This window comes from Dasypus novemcinctus, chromosome 8, assembly GCF_030445035.2.
Source record: "Dasypus novemcinctus isolate mDasNov1 chromosome 8, mDasNov1.1.hap2, whole genome shotgun sequence".
Taxonomy (NCBI): domain Eukaryota; kingdom Metazoa; phylum Chordata; class Mammalia; order Cingulata; family Dasypodidae; genus Dasypus; species Dasypus novemcinctus.
Window position 1 is genome coordinate 43,683,806 of NC_080680.1, and position 24,730 is coordinate 43,708,535.

At 39.6% G+C, this 24,730-nt stretch overlaps 1 protein-coding gene across 8 annotated transcripts in view; it reads left to right on the forward strand.

Moving 5' to 3' along the window:
• Window positions 1-13,928, forward strand: part of SMARCA2 (SWI/SNF related BAF chromatin remodeling complex subunit ATPase 2) — a 195,160-nt gene extending 181,232 nt beyond the window's left edge. For all 8 annotated transcript variants that reach the window (XM_058301759.2, XM_058301765.2, XM_023588455.3 and 5 more), the window contains 2 exons: window positions 10,853-10,995; window positions 13,005-13,928. In XM_058301759.2, coding sequence (XP_058157742.1) covers window positions 10,853-10,995; window positions 13,005-13,040 — 179 coding nt within the window. In that variant the 3' untranslated portion in view covers window positions 13,041-13,928. The remainder of the gene's footprint in view (window positions 1-10,852; window positions 10,996-13,004) is intronic.
• The last annotated feature ends 10,802 nt before the right edge of the window (window positions 13,929-24,730 follow it).

Genomic DNA, 24,730 nt, shown 5'->3' on the forward strand with positions numbered 1-24,730 from the left:
AATACAGCCCTTCCACTGTCCACAGGAGCTCTGAGAAAGCATAGCACTGTAAATCTCCTCCGCTGCCTTTGTTGGGGAAGGATGGAACAATGGCTGCCCTCAGAACCAGCCCCCAGTGATCGAAGCACCTAATCAAAAGCTACAATCAGCCTATACCCACCCCGGATCTCGGGGACATGTATTTTTATGTCCTTTTCTAATGCAGGAGCTGGAGCTTACTGTGGCCTGCCGTGATGGTGGGAGTTGGGCATCAGTAAGTGCCACACACAGTGTAATTTACTGCTATTTCCTGTAATTTTAGTCTCCTTCCATTCCTCCCTAGATTTTGTGTTCTACTGGTACCCAAGTTTTTAAATAGTTGATTCAAACTGTTCTGCTTGTTATGTAAGTTTTCCGGTAGAGCTTCCTACTCCACCATCTTTTTGGTTATTAACTTAATGAATTTCAATTTTATCTGATTAATTCCTAGTTCTAATATCCTGCTATTTGATGAGAAAGTCTATTCAGTCTTTCTTTGCACTGTATTTCATGATTTTAGAGCTAGATTTATAATCTCTTCAAATAGCTCCCCTTATATCCCATCTATTGTTCTAGTTTGTTTTCTCTAATCTCTCTTGAGACTTGGAGTATTTGCTTTTTTGTTGCTTCTGTAACAAATCACCCCTAATTTAGCAGCTTAAAACAATACAAATGTATCTTCCAGTTCTGTAGGTTGTAAATCTGATGATATCACCAAGCTAAAAATCAAGGTGTCAGCAGGCTGGGTTCCTTTCAGGTGGCTGTAGGGGAGGATTCCTTTCCTTGCTTATTTTAGTTATTGGTAAAAATTCAGCTTTTTGCAGTTTTAGGACTAAGCTTCCCTTTGCTTCATCTTCAAAGCTGGCAATGGAAAGTACAGCCCTTCTCAGGTTGTCTCTCTCAGACCCTCCCTTCTGCCTCTTCTCCTTCCACTTTTTTTTTTTTTTTTTTTTTTTTTTTTTTTTTAAAGATTTATTTTTTATTTATTTCTCTCCCCTTCCCCCCTCCGTTGCCTGCTTTCTGTGTCCACTCGCTGTGTGTTCTTCTGTGACTGCTTCTATCCTTATCAGCGGCACTGGGAATTTGTAGTCTCTTTTTGTTGAGTCATCTTGCTGTGTCAGCTCTCCATGTGTGTGGCGCCACTCTTGGGCAGGCTGTACTTTCTTTCATGCTGGGTGACTCTCCTTACGGGCGCACTCCTTGTGCGTAGGGCTCCCGTACACGGGGGACACCCCTGCATGGCATGGCACTCCTTGCGCACATCAGCACTACACATGGGCCAACTCCACTTGGGTCAAGGAGGCCCGGGGATTGAACCATGGACCTCCCATGTGGTAGGCAGATGCCCTATCCATTGTTCCAAGTCCGCTTCCCTGAAAATTCTTTTTTTTTTTTTTAATTTTTTAATTTTTTATTGACTTTGTAATAATATTACATTAAAAATATATATGTGAGGTCCCATTCAACCCCACCCCCCCACCCCCCCTCTCCCCCCCCCCAACAACACTCGTTCCCATCATCATGACACATCCATTGGATTTGGTAAGTACATCTTTGGGCACCTCTGCACCTCATATACATTGGTTCACATCATGGCCCATACTCTCCTCTATTCCATCATGTAGGCCCTGTGAGGATTTACAATGTCCGGTGATTACCTCTGAAGCACCATCCAGGGCAGCTCCATGTCCCGAAGACGCCTCCACCTCTCATCTCTTCCTGCCTTTCCCCATACCCTTTGTCCATTATGTCCACTTTTCCCAATCCAATGCCACCTCTTCTATGTGGACACTGGATTGGTTGTGTCCATTGCACCTTTATGTCAAGAGGAGGCTCAGATTCCACCTGGATGCTGGATGCAATCCTCCCATTTTCAGTTGTAATCACTCTAGGCTCCATGGTGTGGTGGTTGTCCTTCTTCACCTCCATCTTAGCTGAGTGTGGTAAGTCCAATAAATCAGATTGTAGGTGCTGGAGTCTGTTGAGGCTCAGGATCTGGCTATCACATTGTCAGTCCAGAGATTCAAATCCCCTAAATATATCTTAAACCCCAACATTAACTGCACCTCCAGCACATTAGCATGAAAGTCTTATGAAGGGAGATCCCATCTGAGTCCAGATTTATCACACATAAACACCATTTCCAAAGAGGGGCCATCTGCCCTGGTAGTTAACCCCATTGGCCATGACCATAACTCCCATGGGTCTCTTTAGCCCTCAAAGGAACCAATATCTGGGGGTTGTATCTGCTTTATCTGTCTCTCTGACTCTGCTCAGTTGTGCATGAGGGCAAACCTTCTGCCAGCCTCCAGACTCTTTTTTAGAAACTCGTAGCCATATAAACTCATTTCTCCTTTCCATTTCCCCCTTACTTTAGGTCAAACAGCATTTTAAAGTCATGGTATTTTATGTAGACATTCTCCTTCCACTTTTAAGGACTTGTGTGACTAGCTTGGCACCACTTAGGTTAGTTCAGGATAACCTCTCCCATATCAAGGTCATCTGATTAGCAACCTTAATTCCCTTTTGCCATGTAAAACATATTTACAGGTTCTAGGAATTAGGATATGGACATCTTTGGGGAGTCATATTCAGCTGCCCACAGTTGGTAATCAGAACTTTCCATGGAGGCAGCCATACCATGGTAACATTAAACCTTAACATAGTATTTATAGGGCTCACGTGGTGGTCCAGTTTATTAGCAGGCTTATCCACAGTAGCCTGTCAGGTAGATGTCTTCTGAAAGGACCTTGCCAGTGACACACAAAGCTAATAACTTGAGAGTATAACACACTCCAAAAGCTCATTTAGATGATGTTCTTGAGGATGTGTTTTATCTGACATTTACTGACATTTACTTACCTTTCTGCCCTTTTACACCTTACCTGGATTTCCTGAACTCCCACATCAGGAAGAGCTATACTTGTGTAGATGAGGACATTTCACTCTGTTTATTCATATTACTTAGTAATGCCAAGTATACTTTTATGCATTTCCATTAATAAGGAGACCTTTCCATCCTCCTTGTTTCATTCTTATCTCTAAGTTATCTCACCCAAAGTAAAAGACTCACTTTGTAGCTGGTGAAGCAGTAGATATTTGGGCGCAATGGAGAAAATCCTTGGTTACAAGTACTTTTTTGTATACTAGGGTAGGCCAGCCTTTGCCCCATTGGATGGGGGAGGGGCAGTTATTGCCACTACGCTTAAGTTCAAAACAGCCCTGCTGACTTCTCTTCTGTTAGCTTCTACTTTTACTAAAATGAAATTTTACATGAATGTTTTGTGGCATACCTCCATGTCACAAAAGAAATGTGCAAAATTCCCATCCCTGAGATTCCTTCTGGAGTCTTAATTTCTTCCACGACAGTACGAGAACCACCGGGTTCTCAGTAGGATTCTATCAGATACAAGAAATGATGGGCTATAAGTGATGGGCACAGAATGATATTTTATAGCACTTTGAGTATATCCAAGATTTTTTTGTTTCTGTTCTCAGAATGATTCTAGCAATGGAAGAACTAATATTGATATGGAGGCAGTGGCTACTGGAGGTTCTGAGGTCAGGGAGAGAGAAAACAAATGTAGTACTGGGGGCATTTTGGGGACTTGGGAATTGTCCTGAATGACAGTGCAATGACACATACAGGCCATTATATATGTTGCCATAACCTATAGAATTGTGAGAGTGTCAACTACAATGTAAACTATAATCCATGCTTAGTGGCATTGCTCCAAAATATGTTCACCAGTTACGAAATGTGGATGGTGCAGGGAGCAGGGCATATGGGAATCTCCTATATTTTTTATGTAACATTTATGTAATCTAAATATCTTTTTTTTTTTTAATAAAAATAAAAAAAATTTACCATGTAAATTTACCCTGTCCCTTACCCACTCCCTCCAACCCTACCAAATTTTGCTGAGATTCATGGCAGGTTTACTGCAGCTTTGTTCCTATGGGCAAAAATTCTGGAAACTGGTTAATTTATAGTATATAGTATAGCAAGATGGAAAATATCCAGGCATTAACAAGAATTAGGCAGGACAAGTACATCATTCACTAGTATCAATGAGAGAGTTATCTGTAGCTAAGGGACAACTTGGGGACACATCCACACTGCCAGCCTTAACCATTGCATGCTTCTACCTGCTTCATCTGCTGTCTTGACCTCCTTGAAAAAAAATCTTTCATCTCTGGAACTGTAGAGAACAACAACTCTTGACTGCTGGGAAAAAAACTTATGCTGGCAAGAATACCAGACTTTAGGAATACCAAAGATTTTTTGAATGGTCTTCAATATGCACAAAACCAACTGAAACACAGGGAAAGAACTAAAGGATATCAGGAAAAACAGTGAACAATATGAGACTCTGAATAAAATATTTTTAAAAAGGATCAAACAAAAATACTGGAATTGAACATCATAATAACAGAAAAACTTCCCTGGAAGGTTTCAGTAGCAGCTTACAGCTGGCAGGAAAAAGAATCTCTGAAATTGAAGACAATATGATTGAAATTACTCAGACCAAGCAGAAGGAAGGGGGGAAAAAAAGAATGGGAAAGAAAGCAAGTAGAGCCAAAGAGACTTGGGGACACTATCAAGCTTTCCATTATATGCATTATGGGAGTTCCAGAAGAAGAAAAAGGGCAGTAGGCATATTTAAATAAATAGTGACAGAGAACTTCCCAGATTTAATGAAAGACATGAATATACTCATTCAAGAAGCACAGTGAATCCCAAACAGCATGAACTCAAAGAGAATCACACCCAGATACACTGGAATCAAATCCCCAAATGCCAAGGATGAGAGTTCTGAATGTTGCAAAAGAAAAACAACATGTTATATGCAATAGAGTCTCAGTAGGCCTAAGTACTGACTTATCATCAGAAACCAGGGATGGAAGATGGCAGTAAGATGGAATATTTAAAGTGCTGAAAGAAAACAATTGCCATGTATGGTGTTTGGGAGCTATGTACCCCAGAAAAATATGTTCTTAATTCATTCCTGTGGGTGTGGAACCATTTTAAGTAGGGTCTTTGAATGAGGTTGCTTCAGTTAACTCAGGACGGATCTTAATCCTATTACTGGAGTCCTTTATAAGCAGAATGAAATTCAGACACACACAGAAGGGTCTGAAAGTCAACAGAATCTGGAGAAGACAGGAGAGGTCACCTTGTACATTGCCATTTGACAGAAAAGCCAAGGATCAGCAGGAGCCAGCCCCAGAACACCACAATCTTCTGGGTGAAAGCACTGCCTAAATGACACCTTGATTTTTGACTTCTAGTCTCAAAACTGTGAGCCGATAAGGTTACACTGTTTATACCAGCCCAGTGCATGATTTTTGCTTTAGCAACAAGGAAGCTGTAATACCAGCTGACATAGTTTGCCGCAGGGCTGCCAATGCAAAGTACCAGAATGGACTGGCTTTTATAATGGGAATTTTACTTACAGTTCTGTCAAATCAAGGCACCATCAGAGATGCTTTCTCCAAAGTCAGATACTGGTGATCCTGGCATCCTGCCACGTGGCAAAAAAGCATATCGCAAGGCTCATCTCCTCACCTTTGAACTGCTCCGTGGACCCAGCCTCTTGGGGGCTTTGTGCTTCAGCTTTGGCTGCCAACAGTCCTCACGTCCTCTCTCCCACATGGCCCAGGCAAAATGGCAGGGCTCCTTTTTCTGTGTGTGTGTGTATCCCTCTCTGTGTCTCTGTTTATATAAAACTCCAACAAGAGAGCAGAAGCCCAACCTGAGTCATGCCACACTGATGGAGCCCAATCAAAATGGCTTCACAGCCACAAGAATAGATTAGTTCAAGAACACATTATTCTTTTGGGGGGGATTCATAAAAGAACTTATAACTGACATACCAACTAAGAGTTTTTTTTACCCAGCAAGATTGCCTTTTAAAGATGAGGAAAATATTGAGACATCCCCAGATAAACAAAAGCTGAGGGAGTTTCTCATCTGACCCACCAGACCTGCCCTGAAGGCAGTGCTACAGGAAATTCTAACAACTAAAAGCAAGAATAATGGGATGGAAGTACCATCAAGAAATAAAGACCTCCGGTAAAGGTAACCCTTTGAGTAATTATAAATTCAGTACTATTGAACTATATTTTTTTGGTCTGTAACTCTACTTCTTCCTTTGGGTGCTAAAATGCAAATACGTAAAAAGTAATGACAAACCTACGGTTTTGGATATACCATAATTGGTAATATGTGAAACAAAAGGCATTGGGATGGAGGGGTATAGGATCAGTGTTTATGAATGCCATTAAAGTTCACTTGGTATCAAATCAAGTGTGATTGTTATAGATTCAGGGTGTTAAATTTAAAACCTTATGGTAATCTACAAAGAAAATATATGAAAAATATATACAGAAGAAAGGGATGACATTACAAAAATCAAACCAGTATCAAAGTATAAACATTAATGAAGAATTGAGGGACAAAAAAGGTACAAGACTTACAAAGGGTAAATAGCAAAATGACAGCATAAAGTCCTGCATTATCGGCAGTGACTTTAAATGCAAATGGATTATACTCTCCAGGAAAAAGGCAGATATTGGCAGATTGGGTAAAAAGGAGTGGGCCAACCCATATGCTGACTGCAAGAGACTCACCTTAAATTCAAAGATAAAAGTAGATTGAAAGTGAAAGGAAGAAATAAATAGACTAAGCAAGATGTAACCAAAAAGAGAGATGGAGTAATTCTAATATCAAATAACATAGTCTTTAAGTTAAAAAAGAAAGTTACCAGCAACAAAGATGGCCATTATATACTGATAAAAGGGTGAATTCAACAATAAGTTGTAATTGATATATATACCTAACAGCCAAGCCTAAAGATATGGGGAGCAAATACTGACAGATTTGAAGGAGAAATTGATGGTTCTATGTTGTTAATAGGTGATTTCAGTATACTACTTTGAATACTGGATAATCATCTAAACAGAAGATCAATAGGAAATAAACTTGAATAATAATCCTAAACTATCTAGATCTTACAGATATATATAGAACACTTCACCCAACAGCAGCAATGAATGTACATTCTTCTCAAGTGTACATGGATCATTTTCCAAGATAGACCTTGTAACAGTTTGATATTGATGAATTCCAAAAAGAAATACTGGATTATGTTTGTAAACTGGTCTTTTCCTCTGGGCATATTAGATTATATTGGATTCAGATGTTTATTTGATTATTTAATTAAGTAAACCTCTTATGCCAGTAGGGTGTTGAGTCCCGCCCCTTGGTGGGTGGGGACTCACAGCTATAAGTCATGGAAAAGGACAGAGTTGGAGGATTTTTAATGTTGGAGTTTGATGCTGAAGTCTTAAGTTGGAGCCCCAGGAAGGAAGGAACCTTGAAGCCAGAGTAAAGCAAGCCCCAGGAATGTAGGAAACCTTGAACCCTCGCAGACATCGGCAGCCATCTTGCTCCAAATAGACTTTGGTGAGGGAAGTAACTTATGCTTTATGGCCTGGTATCTGTAAGCTCCTACTCCCAAATAAATACCCTTTATAAAAACCAACCAATTTCTGGTATTTTGCGTCAGCATCCCTTTGGCTGACTAATACAGATGCCTAGTGTCACCACTGTTATTCACCATGGTACTGGAAGTTCTAGCCAGATCATTTAAGCAAGAAAAAGCAATAAAGGACATCCATATTGCAAGGAAGAAGTAAAACTCCCCCTATTTGCAGATAACATGATCCTATATATATAGAAAATACTGGAAAATCTGAAAAGCTACCAGAGCTAATAAAAGAATTCAGCAAAGTAGTAGTGCCTTAAGAGGCAATGAAGGGAAAATTCCATGTACAATAACAAGGAAAGGAATCAGATATCTAGGAATAAATCTAACCAAAGATATAAAGGACTTGTACATGGAAAACTATAAAACATTGCTAAAAGAAATCAAATAACCTAAATAAATGGAAGGATAGTCCATGTTCATGGATTTGAAGAATAAATATTAAGATGTCAATTCTACCCAAGGTAATATACAGATTCAGTGCAATTCCAATGAACATTTAAGCAGCTGTCTTTAAAGAAATGGAAAAAGCAATCATCAAATTCTTGTAGAATGGTAATGGGCCTCAAAATAGCCAAAACCACCCTCACAAAGAATGAATTGGAGGACTCATACTACCTGATTTTAAAATTTATTACACAGTTATAGTAATCAAAACATAAGTTACTGCCACAAAGCAGGCATATAGATCCATGGATTTGCTTTGAGATTTCAGAAATAATTCCTCACTTATATGGTCAATTGATTTTTGATGAGGGGCCAAGTCCACTCAATTGGAAAAGAATTGTCTCTCCAAGGATGTTGCTGGGAAACCTGGATGTCCATGTGCAAAAGGATGAAGATGGATCCCTACCTTATACTATGTACAAAAATTCATAGTTCATCAAAGACCTAAATAGAAGAACCATAACTATAAAACTTCTAACATAAACAAAGAGGAACATCTTCAGGACCTTGTATTAGGCAGTGGTTTCTTAGACTTTATCCTGATTACACAGGCCACAGAGTAAAAAATTAGATAAGTAGGACTTCATCAAAATTTAAAACTTTTGTACATCAAAAGACCGTATCATGAAAGTAAAAAGCCTATAAAATGAGAGAGAATATTTGGAAGCCACATACCTGATAAGGTTTTTTGTGTTTTTTTTAAAAGATTTATTTATTTCTCTCCCCTTCCCCACCCCAGTTGTCTGTTCTCTTTGTCTATTCACTATTGTCATCTTCTTTGTCCACCTCTGTTGTCATCAGCAGCACCACAGTCTTTCTTTTGTTGCGTCATCTTGTGTCAGCTCTCCGTGTGTGTGGCCCCATTCCTAGGCAGGCTGCACTTCCTTTTGCGCTGGGCGGCTCTCCTTACGGGGTGCACTCCTTGCACATGGGGTTCCCTTTACGCGGGGGATACCCCTGGGTGGCACGGCACTCCTTGCGCGCATCAGCACTGCACATGGACCAGCTCCACACGGGTCAAGGAGGCCCGGGGTTTGAACCGCAGCCCTCCCATGTGGTCGATGGATGCCCTAACCACTGCCAAATCCACTTCCCACCTGTTAAGGTTTTAATATCCACAATATATAAAGAAATCCTGCATCTTAACAACAAAAAACAACCCAATTTTAAAATGGACAAAAGACTTGGACAGACATTTCTCCAATGATATACACATGTCCAGAAAGCACATGAAAACATGCTGTGCATCATATTAGCCATTAGGGAAATGCAAATCAAAGCCATAGTGAGATACCCTTTCACATCCACTAGAATGGCCATTATAAAAATGGAAAATGTGTTAAAGAGGATGTGGAGAAATAGGAACACTTGTTCATTGTTGACAGGACTGTAAAATGGTGCCACCAAAATATTAAAAGGGAATTGAATAGATATTTGCAACCCAAGGTTCATGGCAGCATTATTCACAATTGCCCAAAGATGGAAACAACCCAAGTATTCATCAACAGATGAATGGATTTAAAAGATGGTATATACACACAGTGGAATATTTTTCAGCCATGAAAAGGAATGAAGTCCTGATACATGTGACAACATGGATGAACCTGAAGACATCATGTTGAATAAAACAAGCTAGGCAGAAAGTCAAATATTATATGATCTCACTGGTTTGAAATAAGCAGAATTGCAAATTCATGGAGGCAGAAACTAGACTACAGATTACCAGGAGCTGGGGTATGGAGACTTAATTCTTATTTAGTGTAGAATTGTTATTTGGAATGATGGAAAACTTTGGTAATGAATAGTGGTGATGGTAGCACAAAGTCGTATGACCATTGAGTTGTAGTGCTAAAAAGCAGTTAAAATAAGAAATTGGGAAATTTTAGTTTGTATGTAGGTTACCAGAATAAAAACTTTAAAAAAAAGCATACCTTTTTGTACAATACAAAGGGTAGACCCTAATGGAAAGTGTGAATTATAGTTAATATTATAATATATGTAATATAATCTATATAATATAAATATGCTGTGTCATCAATGGTAAAGGTACCACAGTAATGCAAAGTGTTAATAATAGGGAAAACTCTGTGTGTGATGGGAGGGGAGATGGGGATTGGGGGATATATGGGAACTCTCCTTTCTGCCTGACTTTGTTCTGGACTTACTGCTATGAAAAAAAAGCTGAAGAAAAATAGAATTAGGGAGGTTTGTGTGAGCAATATATAAACATGTATGAATAAAAATGCAGTGTGTGGTTTATGGGCATGTATAAAAAACCCTTTGGGATAACGTTATAAAAAATTCAAATTATATACACATATATACATGTGCACTGATACATATTTGAGTGTCTTGATTTTACTTAACGTTTTGTACCTTGATGTTCTGTTTAAAAGTAATTCAGCCATTTAAATTTTGTCTTTAAGTCAACTGGAGTTATCTGCACAGTGAAGCTGCTGGTCTTTTTGTTAACCCTTACACTTATATGAATCTTTAAAATGTAAATGTTCTATTAAATACCCACACAATCCACAAAATAGGAAAGGCTTCTGTTCTCCCCATGTAGGAAGAGCTCTCCCTGTTCAGCCTTTAGGTAAAGAATAGGAAGTGAACGCAGCCCGGCTTTCTCGGTGAGACCTCGTGTTTCTCCTGTTTAATGTGACTGAGATACTTTTGCAAGTGAATGGTGCTAACCGGACAGGACAACGGAAAATGGTCATAAATCAGGGAGGTTCTGGGCACGCTGGGACATTTGGTTTATCTGTCAGTAGGCGAAAGAAGCACCTGTGAAAGGATTTCCCTACAAGTCCTCATTCGTATCTTTGTTTTCTTTGTAGCAAAATCTGTTAAGGTGAAAATCAAGCTTAATAAGAAAGATGAGAAAGGCCGGGACAAAGGAAAAGGCAAGAAAAGGCCCAATCGAGGAAAAGCCAAACCTGTAGTGAGTGACTTTGACAGTGATGAAGAGCAGGATGAAAATGTAAGTGAGGCTGGCTCGGCCGAAGCCCAGACACCCTCCTCCTCTGTACCTTGCCTGTTTCCATGCCCTCTCGAATGGTTTTATTCTGTTACCAAGGATGAAAATGTAAAGATTGGTAAGATTTCATTATCAAGGATGTGAACTGAGCTGCTTGATTGAAAACAAAGAATTTTGGTCTTTGCTTATTGCTTTTTTAATAGTCCTCAGAAATGAAAAAAACACTAAATCAAGTTCTCTCTCCCCTTTCTTATCTTCCCATGCACTTACTTACAAATATATTTTTCTCCGTGGCCTGTTAATATTTTATAGCCATGGCACTCAGCATAGTGCCTAGTATACAGCAGAGTGGAATGATTAAAGAATGGCATCAGATCCGCTGGCTTGAGTTACTACTTAGGATGCTATACAAAGAATCACATGAATTTTTAAATACGTGGTGGTCTTATGTTTAATATTTTGAAAATTCAGAGCCAGGCCCTGAAATAGGTTCCTTCCTGTATGTTATCATCTGTAATGATTACAGCAGCATCATGTGATAGAGGTCACTCTCAACTTATTGCAGATGGGAAAGCAATACTCAGGTGTAATGTGTGTTTTGTTTGTGGTCGTGTACCAAGTAAATACCAGAGGCTGAATTCAGTCCCATGTAGCATAACTCAGTCTAATTTACTCTCCTGGGCTGTTTGGGCAACATGGTAGGGCCACTGGCAGAGTCTTCTCCCACCTTGCCTTCTGAATGCTCTCCATTTCATTCACTTTCCAGAAGAACCCAGGTTTCTTGCAAACTAACCCCTACTTTTTTTCCCTGTAAGTAGAGTTTTCCATTCTAGCATATATGCTAGTTTTAGTTTTCTTTCAACACACTGGCACTGTGATCTGATGGAAAGGTTTCAGAATTGTTATCCCACCCCAGATTTAACCCTTGATGGAAGCCTTTTCAGAGGAACAGCTTTCTTTATGAGACTTTCCTGTGTGTAAACATCAAGCACGTAGGTTTGATTTTCTTCCACGAATTTTCTAAAACATAGTGCTAAAAATAGAAATTACTATCCATAAAGTTTTTTTTTCATTTAAAAAATTATTGAAGTATATAATCCATACGTGAATGCCATAAAGTTTTCATGTGAAAGGGAGCAAAAACCCTGGCATAGACTCTGGGTATTGCTTTGGGATTTTCAATGAGGAAATCTCCATTTTGGTTTAGAGCCAGTGGATTCTTCTATCTAATCGCAGAATGAAGAGGCTTGGGGGGTTATTTTAATAATGTCATTTATTTTCCACTTTGCCCCATGGTGTTTGTATTAGTCAGCCAAAGAGGTGCTGATGCAAAATACCAGAAATCCGTTGGCTATTATAAAGGTATTTATTTGAGGTAGAAGCTTACAGTTACCAGGCCATAAAGCTTAAGTAACTTCCCTCACCAAAGTCTTTTGCCACGTGTTGGAGCAAGATGGCTGCCAATGTCTGCCTGGGTTCAGGCTTCCTGGGTTCCTCTCTTCCTGGGGCTTCTTTCCAGGCTTAGCTGCCCTGCTCTCTTCACAAGGCCAGCTCTAGACTATCGGGTGACCAGCTCTCTCTCTCCCCCTCTCCCTTTCTTCCCCTCTCCCTCTCTCCCCTACCCCCTCCCTCCCTCTCCCCCTCCTTCCTTCGGGCTCAGTTTTCTACAGACTCAGCTGCTCTGTTCCTCTGTGTTTACTTCTCAGGCTCCAGCTCAAAACTCCAACCTCCCTTCTCTGCAGTGAGGTTTCTCTATGAGTCCCTGCCCACCAAGGGGGCAAGGACTCAGTGTCCTACTAATGTAGCCCAATCAAAAAGCCTTAATCATTATTTAATCAAGTAAAAGTAAAACCTCTGAATCCCATACACTCTAATATAGTCAGAGGAAAAGACCAGTTTACAAACATAATATCTATTTTTGGAATTCATAAATAATGCCAAACTGCTGCAGTGCTTTTCCCTTTTCTTCCCCCTTGAATGTGATTTCATCTTATTGTACTTTTTTCTTTTAGGAACAGTCAGAAGCAAGTGGGACTGATGATGAGTGATCAACATGGACCTTTTTTTCCCTGGTAGAACTGAATTCCTTCTTCCCCTTTCTCATTTCTACTCAGTGAGTTCATTTTGTCATATAGTCACTGGGTTGTTTCTATATCACCATCACCTATAAACTAGCTTTAGGATAGTGCCAGACAAACATATGATATCATGGTGTAAAAAAACACACACATACACAAATATTTGTAACATATTGTGACCAAATGGGCCTCAAAGATTCAAAGATTAAAACAAAAAAAGTTTTTGATGGAAAATAAGTGGGTGGATAGTATATTTCTATGGGTTGGGTCTAATTTGGTAATGGTTTGTGCCTGGTTTTATCACCTGTTCAAATGAGAAGAATTTTTGTCTTTTGTAGCACTGATAACCAGGAGAAGCCATTAAAAGCCACTGGTTATTTTATTTTTCATCAGGCAATTTTTAAGGTTTTTATTTGTTCAGTATTTTTTTTTTTTACACTGTGGTACATATAAGCAACTTTAAGAGGTGATAAATGTACAGTAGCTAGATTTCACCTGCATATACATTTTTCCATTTTATGCTCTATGATCTGGAAAAAAAAGCTTTTTGAATTGTATAAGATTTATGTCTACTGTAAACACTGCTTAATTTCGCTCTTGATTTTTAAAAAAGTTTTGTTGAAATCGCTATTGAATATTGCAGTCTATCTAGTATATTGGATGGCTTCTGTTGTCAGCCTGGTCTCCTATGTTACCAATGTGTATCGTCTCCTTCTCCCCAAAGTGTACTTAATCTTTGCTTTCTTTGCACAATGTCTTTGGTTGCAAGTCATAAGCCTGAGGCAAATAAAATTCCAGTAATTTCGAAGAATGTGGTGTTGGTGCTTTCCTAATAAAAAGATAATTTGGCTCAACAAACATTGCCTCTTATTTTTGGGTTCTAGGGGATTGACAGTCTCCTGCAGAGGACCTGGCAGACTCTTGCTACTGAATACTTAGTTGGGGGAAGAACGCGCACATCAGTCTCCTGGAATGGGCCCAGTATGCCATAGGAAAAGGAGTTCATTGCTTCTGGGCTTGAAACTATTGAACAAAGTGAGAGGGGCTGCTGTGGATGGACCAAGACACATTAAGCCCCATCAGCCTTTGATAGGGCTTAAATTTTGTTTATTAGCCAGAAAATCTATATAGCTATTAATGTCTATTTTGAAAGCTATCAGAAGTACTAGGTTGAAAGATTAGTGCAAGGAACTCTCATATACCCTCCTACTAAGATTCAGCGATGGCCCCCACCCTTTCATTTACTAAACCATTTGAAAATAAGTTGCAGCCATCATGACCTGTCACCCCTAAATACTTCACATATTTCCTAAGAATAAGGGCATCTCCTGGTCTTCCAAACCAAAGGAAATTATCAATCGTTTCCTAATATCTAATATTCAATCCAGTGTCACATTTCCCCAGTTGTCCCCACAATGCATTTGCTTTTAACCAGGATCTTATCAAAGTTCACACTTTGATAGTTTTTTTTTTCACTACAATCTTTTTAAAAGTATTTGAAGAGGGCCAGCCAAAGCTTGGATGGCTTTTCTTATAGAATTGATGATGACAGGACCTAAAAGGTCACTAATGCGTTGGTGTAAACTTCATATTATAATTGTTGAGAGAAAACTTCAGGATCCTTGTTTTCTTACTATGCAGAATTGCCAGTGAATTATATTTGAATCTTGTAGGAAATTTGAACCACACAGTATAAACCTCCTGAGAAACTTGTCTCTAAATGTCATCTCATTTCTGAATTCCCAGTTAATCTGAGATTTACAGAGCTTTAAGCTTCCTTTCTTGGTTAATTTCCAGGGTTTGCTGACCATGATTTGGACTAGAGATAACCATGAAAGAATAAACCATTATTTTTCTTACTGAGATGATTTGGTATCAGTTCAAAGAAAACAGTATTATTTCTCTGCTTCCATTTGTATGTTTTCTACATTTTATGTACTCCTTGGAATCTCAGCATCACAGGCATTGCTATTCAAAAAAAAACCACCTCCAAATTGTCTTTATGGTTCAGGATTTCCATTGTATGAAGAATATTCTCTAATCTTTCTCTTGCCCATGTTTTCTCTCTGAACATAGTGGAAATGAGAGGTGGAAGAAGGGGACCGGTACAACGTGAGTGACCAAATATTAGCAAGAAGCAAGTTCTCCAGAGCACAAGCATCAACTCACCTTACCTCTTCACAGCAGCCATCTTTTTCAGCTGGAGTCTCTGAGCCCGTAGGGAGTGCAGGTCTTTCCAAAGTTGATGGTTTACTAGGAATGGAGGAAGAAAGCTAATAGTGTGAGGCAATTTAGTGAGTTCTTCAGTGGTGTTATTTAATTTGCAGTACCCCAGTGAAGAAGGAATAATTCTTGACCCCATTTCACAAATAAAGGAAAATGTAAACGAGGTTAAATAACTGGTGAGTGCACTGAGACAGGATTTGGAAGTTAGATGTGTTTGACTTCAAGACTCAATCCCTTGCAGCTCTCCCACCTCCCCAGTGGGTGAAACCTGGGACTTATCTTGTTGATTAACCCCAGGCATCCATTTGTCCAGCATTTGCTGACACAACTGAGTGTCACAAGTCCTGGAATAGTCCTCTGGTTGCCCTTGCTGAGGACAGAGCTCTTTTCTGATACCATCTGTTTTCTTGACTGAACCCTGTTACTGTGGCTCTTGCTACTTAGTACAAGCCACTCCTGATGCCCTCCCTGCAGTCGGGCTCTAAAGACTCCTGAGACACAGCTAGTTTTGATATCACCATTGCTGTGAGCCATCCATCAGATGGGGGAGGATACATACAGGCTGTGTCCAACTTCACGTGTGCCTCACACACAACACCAAGGGTTTACTAGGAGGGGTCTTTTTATTAAAAGATTTTAAAAATCGCACCCCCCCCCCCCCCAGTTTTGTGCTCGCTATTTACTCTGTGTCCATTCACTGTGTTTCTTCTGTGTCTGCTTGTCTTCTCTTTAGGTGGCAGGATACCCATCCTGGGACCTTCCAGAGTGGGAGAGAGGCACTCTCATCTGTTGTGCCACCTCAGCTCCCTGGTCTGCTGCGTCTCTTTGTTCCGTTATCTTGCTGGGCCAGCTCTCCTCATGGGCCGGCACTCTGCATGGGCCAACTCTCCATGCAGCCAGCTTGCGTTCACCAGGAGGCCTGGGGAATTGAACCCTGGACCTCTTGTATGGTAGAAAGGAGCCCAATTGCTTAAGCCACATCCGCTTCCCCAGGAGAGGTCTGTAGACATCTGTCGTCTCCAAGTCAGCATCCCAACATGTATGCTTAGTGTTCAATTATAGCTTCAAGTCAAATCTTCCAATTTCACATCCAACCTGATGGGTGAGTTCCCATATAGAAATTCTGGAGCTGCCACTAGCCCCACTTTTATGAGCATGCAAATTAAATCCATCAGAAAAATCAGGAACAATTCACAAAATCAAAAATTAGTCTGGAGATGGTTTCCAAGAGCCATTAAGCAAATCAGTGGCTATCAAAGTGTGATCTCTGGACCATCAGGATCAACATCACCTATTAGAAATGCAATTTCTTAGACTAATCTCCCCCCCCCCCCCATTAAATCAGGAACTGCGGTAGGTCAGCAATTTGTTATTTAATAAGCCCTCCAGGTGATTCTGGTACATGTGAAAATTTGAGAAACACTGGTCTATCAGATTCTGTATCTGTGTTACTTGATCCTCAGCGAATAATGAGGTCATATTTACTCTGGTCTTTAGCTCACTGGTGCGGGCATAAATATACTCACCACACAATTTCATTCTACTAAAAACGTCAACATAAATGGGAATAAAGGAAAAGGCTAAATCTTTTAAATCTGACACATTTTTGCTATCATATATTAGAAGGTAAAAATCTCCACTTGTGCTTGACTTGAATCTCATTCAGATTGATAGGCATAATGCATGGGGGGGTGGGAATTTTTAGTTTGCTTAGCAGAGTGTAGAGACATTTCCCTCTGATAAATAAATGTAGTTAGAATTTTAAATTAACAGTAAATCTTTCTGGACAGCTAATCTAGGAGTCATGGGCAAGTCTATTCCTTTTCTTAATATTGACTAAATAAGAGTTATATTGAATCAGATAAAGTACAATTTCTGTCCTTATTCACTAGTAGATGAATCAGTTTTCATCTCTGCTGTACTTGGGGAGGGGTCATAAAAATCTTGGAGTATAGAGTGAAAAGGAGCCCCTAATTGGTCAAGAATCTCTAGACCTCAGTCCCAGGGAGCTGTATCCATCAGTGGTGTGACTTAGGGCATTGAGTTTAGTGGAGGACAGCACTGATATATTCCAGTTGACTAGTCCCTTGCTTAAGGTGTCCAGTTTTCCTCATTACTTTCAGGAAGGATCTTCCAAAGGGGTTTTCCAAGTTGAATGAAGCAAGACAACTAAATCTGAAGAGTATGGAGTATGGAAAAGCCAGTTTCCTATTTATAAACACTGAATTTGTTATGTTCAAGGACTAAGAAACCCGTTCATCTATTAATATAAGAGCAGTTAGGAAGCAAGTCTCACTCTGGAATTGAAAACTTCAAAGACAAGGAATTTATAGTCCGACAATCAAATACATACATTTTTTTATTCCCTTGCAAAATAATTAAAATTTCTCTTCCACAATTATAAAATGGACATTTATCCACCAGAATCAGTGAAATAATACAAAGTAAACTAATTTAGATTGAACCCCCAGCAGGTGATGAGCTTTAAAAGTCTGATGTTGGTGCAGATCAGCCTGCAACCTGCCTAGGCTTCAGCCACGCCTCTGGCAAGGAAGGGATTGGGGAGGCCTGCACCAGCCTATGCAGGGAACTCCAGGGAACTTTGGCTGGCAATGACTGAAAATTAGAAGTCTTCCAGGGCAACTGCGGTCATCTTAGGACCCGCACTACATAGATTGCTTTCCACACCTACAGCTCCTTCCCTGCCCCAGGTAGGGGAGAAAGGGATGTGATGCTCCATCTGGGCAACTACGGTCTAGGCCTGCACGTGGATTATTCCATATAGCTGTGACTCTGTCCCTAACCCTGGCAAAGGAGAAAGTTGGAAGAAGCTTCATTGGTCCCTGGTGCAATGAGGGCAGCTTGATCCTCCACAGTTTACAGCACCAACTACGTGCTTGGCTCCTATGGCATAACCAGCAAGGGAGAAACAATAGGAAGCCCTAAACTAAAGAGAAAAACTGCACCCAGAAAAAATACTCTAGTAAGCCAGATGCAAAGACACCAACAAAAAATTACAATTCACCCCAAGAAACAGGAAGCTATGGCCCAGTTAAAGGAACAAGATAAGCCTCCAGATGACATAAAAGGAGTTGAGACAACTAATTACAGATATTCAAACAAATCTTAATAAATTCAATGAGATAGCTAAAGAGATTAAGGATATTAAGAAGACATTGGGTGAGCACAAAGAAGAATTTGAAAGCATACATAGAAAAATAGCAGATCTTATGGGAATGAAACGTAACATGTATTCAATGAAATAAAAAAACCATTGGTTTAATATAATAGCAGATTTGAGGAGGCAGAAGAAAGGATTGGTGAGCTTGAAGAAATGGCCTCTGAAAGTGAACAAACAAAAGAACAGATGAAGAAAAGAATGGAAAAAATTGAACAAGGTCTCAGGGAAGTAAATGACAGCAAAAGGTGTGCAAACATATGTGTCATGATTGTCCCAGGAGAAGGGAAAAGGGGCAGAAGGAATATTTAAAGAAATAATGGTAGAAAATTTCCCAACCCTATTGAAGGATATAGATATCCATGTCCAAGAAGCACAACATACTCCCATCTGAAAAAAATCCAAATAGACCAACTCCAAGACACATAGTCATCAGAATGTCAAAGGCCAAAGACAAAGAGAATTCTGAGAGCAGCAAGAGAAAAGCAATGCATAACATATAAGGGATACCCAATAAGATTAAGTGCTGATTTCTCACAAGAAACCATAGAGGCAAGAAGACAGTGGTCTGATATATTTAAGATACAAGAGAAAAACTTCCAGCCAAGAATCTTATATCCAGCAAGACTGTCTTTCAAAAATGAGAGTGAGATTAGAATATTCACAGATAAACAGAAACTGAGAGAATTTCTAAGCAAGAGACCAGAATTTCAGGAAATATTAAAGGGTGTGCTAGAACCTAAAAAGAAAAGACAGGAGAGAGAGGCCTGGAAGAGAGTCTAGAAATGAAAATTATATCAATAAAATAACAAAGTGTCAAAAGAGTGGTGACAATAAAATATGACAGATAAAATTCAAATAGTCAGGAATAAATGTAACCAATGATGTAGAGCACTTGTATTCAGGAAACTGCAACTCAATGTTAAAACAAATTTTAAAAGGCCTAAATAACTGGAAGAACATTCCCTTCTCATGGATTGGAAGACTAAATATCATTAAGATGTCAATTCTATTCTAATTGATACACAGATTTAATGCAACCCCAATAAAAATAACACCAGCATTAAAGAAAAAATTGAAAACATGATCATTAAATTTATTTGGAATGATAAGGAGTCTGAATAGCCAGAAACTTCGTGAAAAGGAAAAGTGAACCCTCATCTCCAGACTTTAAATCATAATACCTACCTATAGTGGTAAAAACAACATGATACTGAGGGTGGCCATGGTGGCTGCTGTTGGTTGGGAAAGGGAAGAAGAGATATGGTTTGGGGGCATTTTCAGGATTTAGAGTTGTCCTAGGTGGTGCTGCAGGGATGGATGCTGGACGTTGTGTGTCCTGTCATGGCCCACTGGGTGGACTGGGGGAGAGTGTGGACTACAATGTGGACCACTGTCCATGTGCTGCAGCAGTTTTCCATAATGTATTTGCCGTGTGCAGTGGATGAGCCACAATGATGGAAGAGTTTGTTGATGTGAGAGGGGTGACATGGGTGGGGTGGGGGATATATGGGTACCTCATATTTTTTTAATGTAACATTTAAAAGAAAATAAAGAAGAAAACAACAACAACAACAGCATGGTACTGGCAAAAAGACAGACACAAGAGACCAATGGAACCAAACTTAGGTTCAGAAACAGACCCTCACAGGTATGGTCAAGTGATTTTTGACTAGCCTGTCAAACTCACACAGCTCGGGCAGAACAATCCATTCAACAAATGGTGCTGAAAGAATTGGACATCCATAGCTGAAAGAAGGAAAGAGGACCCCTATCTCACACCTTATCCAAAAACTAACTCAAAATGGATCAAAAGACTAAAAATAAAATCAAGAACCATAAAACTTCCAGAAGAAATTATTGGAAAATATCTTCAAGACTTGGTGGTAGGTGGTGGATTCTTAAAGGAGATAAGAGAAGGACTGAGTGGACTACTGATGTTTAATGTACGTAGAAGTTTTCATTAGCTTTACTGTAAAATTGTGGAAATGTATAGAGTGGATGGTAACACACAGTGAGTAACAGCTAGCTTATAAAGGGGGATGTGACTGAAAATGGTAGTTATGTAAATGCCACCTGATAGAATGTTTGAGAATAATCTAGGAACTGGACAGCACAGTAAACCAAGAGGTGGGTGAGAATTGTGGTTGATGGTACAGATGCAAGAGTCCTTTGTTAGCTAGAACAAATGTATATCACTACCGCAGGGTGTTGGGAATGTGGAGAAGCATGGGAAAAATACACCTGGAGTGACCTCTGGACTGTGGTTAGTAGTAGTAATATAATATTCTTGCATCTATGCAAAAGATGTACTGTATTGATACTGAGGCAGTATGGAAAATGTGAGCCAAATGTACATGATGGACATGGCAATAATCAGATGATATTATTTTATCTGTAGCACATGACACACCACAATGTGGTGTGTTGATGGAGGGGTGTTGTTTGGGAATTCTGCAAATGTGTGTGATTGTTTTATAAGTTTACAACTTCTGTCATAAAAAAAATACATTTAAAAAATAATAATAGGGTGGGTTGGGGGGGGGAACACACCAAATGTAAGAAAAGAACTATGATTAGTAGTAAGATTTTGACAGTGTTCTTTCACAGTTTGTAACAAACGTCTTATGACAATGCAAAGTGTTGATGGAGGGTTGATATATAGGACCCCTGTATGATGTTATGCATGTTTGCTTTGTAAGTTCACAACTTTTACTATATACTTAATTGTTTATGTATGTTCATATATAAATGATATAATGATAATAATTGGATTGGTTAGGGGAAAATACTTGAGTAGTAATATTTTGACAATGCTCTTTAATCATTAGGTTAAAAAGGTTTAAAATCAATGGAAGTTATTGGTGGTAGGGTGAGATGTTATAAATGTTTGTTTGATCTTATATATGTTTATTTTTGTAAGTTCACAACTATTATATATTTATTGTTTACATATGTTTATGTATGAGTGATATATTTCAATAAATGAAAGAAAAACACAGAGAAGGAAAAGCACACAAATGCTTGTCTCAGGGGGAAAAAATGGCACTGAGGTAGAGGAGAATTAGAAGCCAGGAGATGGGGGGATAGGATAGAGGAAGGAGAAAAAGAGGGGCAGATTAAAAAAAATAGTATGGGTTGGGGGGAAAATATACCAGATGTAAGATAAAGAATATAGTTGGTAGTAGTATTTTGAGGATGCTCTTGCATAGTTTGTAACAAATGTGTCACACCAATGCAAAGAGTTGGTGGAGGGGTGATGTGTGAGACTCCTTTGTGATGTTATGTATATTTTGTAAGTTTGCAATCTTTACTATACACTTATTGTTTATGTGTGTTCATGTATGAATGATAAACTTCAATAAAAATTAAAAAATAAAATATAAAATATAAAAACGTCTGATGTTGTTCCAGTCTTGTGTACAAACACAAACACTGTCAAATGCCAGCTCCCAAACTATCACTGTGACAGTTTAAAGTTTTTTTATGAATCCCCAAAAGAAAAAGATTATGTTCTTGAACTAATCCATTCCTGTGAATGTGGGCCGCTTTGATTGGACTCCATCAGTGAGGCATGACTCAAGTTGAGTCTCTGCCCTCTTACTGGTGATTTATATAAAGAGACACAGACAGAAAAAAGAAGCTGCCATTTTTTGACCCTGCCATGTGAGAGAGGACTCAAGAATCGCTAGCAGCCAACTTTAAGCATGAAGCCCCCAAGAGGCTGGGCCCAAAAGGGCAGCTCAAGGCTGAAGAGACAGACATATACATGCCTGATATCTCCCAGGTGAACTCAGGAAGGAAGCAGAGCAGCCAAGACTTAGGAGGCCTGAAAAGAGACAAGCCCTATGCCTGGTTGTCCACAACTGAGTTTCAGGGGACAGTAGATTCTGGAGGGTAAGGTAGGGACCTTGGCAGAGGTCAGCTGCCATCTTTGCCACAGGGCAGAACACCAGGATCACCAGTAGCTGACTTTGGTGAGAAAGCATCTCTGATGGTGCCTTGACTTGGGCATTTCATGGCCTTGGAACCATAAGCCTATACACACACACACACACACACACACACACACACACACAAATTTTAAGGATACTTTGATTAAATAAATGTTACATAAAAAATATAGGGGGTCCCCATATGCCCCACTCCGTACCCCTCCCACATTAACAACATCCTTCATTAGTGTGGTACATTTGTTACAATTAAGGAACACATTTTGGAGAATTACCACTAAGTGTGGATTATAGTTTACATTGTAGTTTACACTCTCCCACACTATTTTGTAAATTATGACAATATATACAATGGCCTGTGTCTGTCTTTGCAATGTCATTCAGGATGATTCCCAAGTCCTAAAAATGCCCACATATTAAAGACCTCTTTTTCCCTCTCCCTCCCACCAGAACCCCCAGTGGTCACTGCCTCCACATCAGTGACAAGATTTCTCCCATTGCTAGAATCACAGCAAGTCTAATAGAATAAAAGTAAGCCTACACTAGTCCATCATTCATTCCCTAATCCTGAGGATTCTGGGGTGGTGATGCCTACTCCATCTCCAGTTGAGAGGGGTCTTAGATCTCACGGGGCAGATGGATGGGGTTAACTTGCTTGCAGACGCTCTGTTCCTTGGGATTGGCATTGTCTATCATCATCTCCTTGTTAGTTGTCCTGGGTGAGTCCAATGAACTAGAGAGTAGGTGTTGCAACTCTGTTGAGATTCAGGGCCCAACTGGCACATGGACAGCCCAGAGATTTGAGTCTCTTGGACAGACACCTCTCAACTCTAGTACTAACTATAGGTTCAAATAAAAGAGTAAGAAAAGCCATGGATAGGGAAGCCAAACTGAGTCCAACACTATCACACTGAGGAGTATAAATTCCACAGTAGGGTCCACTGGCAGAACACCAAACTCCTGAGCTGTCTCTCCTGCCTATAGTGTCTGGATGTCTCCAGAGGCCTTAGGAGCCCCACCATTTGAGGTAATATCTACTTTGGTAGTCAATGAAATCCTGCTGAGATGTACAAAAGCATAACCTCTGGAATGACCTCCTGACTCACTTTGAAGTCTCTTAACCATAAAAACTCATTTATCTTAACACTTTCCCCCTTTTGGTCAAGGTCTTTTTCTAGCTGCATTGCTAGTTGGCACTTCAGTAGTAATCCCTCGGTGCCAGGGAGGCTTATCCCCAGGAGACATGTCCTACAATGGGGGGAAAGTAATGCATTTATATGCTGAGTTTGGCTTAGAGAGAGGTCACATTTGAGTACCAAGGAGGCTCTCTGGGAGTAACTCTTAGGCATTCTATAATACTAGGTTAAGCTTCAATTTCAAAAGTAAATGTATATAAGTACAGTCATCACTATCAAGGGTCCATCAATGGTCCACCTTCCTTTACTAGGCACTGCCCCTCTATTCCAGGGGATTCTTACTGACCCATTAGAGAATGTGTCAGAGCTCCCTAAGATGGGAATCTGATATTCTTTCAGTTAGTGTGTGAATCTCCACCCACCATGACAATGCCCCATGAACACTTGAACATTCACGTTCCTTATAGATATGTCTCAGGTGAAATTCCTCCCATGCATCCCCCATCATTGACACCCCACACAGTTGTAACCCTTCTGTGATCCACAACTTCCATCCGCCATCCCCTGCCACAGTTTGTAACCCTTCTGTGATCCAAAACTTCTTCAAACATGAAGCCAACATAATAACCAAAAGCAATTAATAAGAAAATGAAATGATAGTTTTAAAAATAACAAAATACTAAAAATTTTTTAAAATTTGGAATAAAAAATAGTTAAAAATTTTTTGACATTGTCTTTCATGACTGTAAGAGCTGTTGTCTTGTATGTACAGTGACATTTTTTCCATTTATTCCCCCAGTGTCTTTTTTTTTTTTTTTTTTTCATTTTGTCTTCAAAGAAGCTTTAGGGAACCCTAAGCTTTTACTCTAAATGAAACTCTCATTATAAAAGCCAACCCATTTCTGGTTACTTTGCAATGGCATCCATGTGGCAAACTAAGAATCACCAACACAACCTGTTGATAAAGACAAAGCTGTCTTTATTAACAGGTTGATAAAGCCAAGTTTATTGCTTAGCCTGGTAAAGAAGATCATCACTTTGAGGGAGCTTTCATAGTTTCTCTGAGCAGGGGGAGGGCAAAGTCAGATTCTATTGAAATTTCACTCAAGGTGGGCCTTTCAGTTCAGGGAATTGATTAGGATTGGATAAAAATCATGATATAATGGT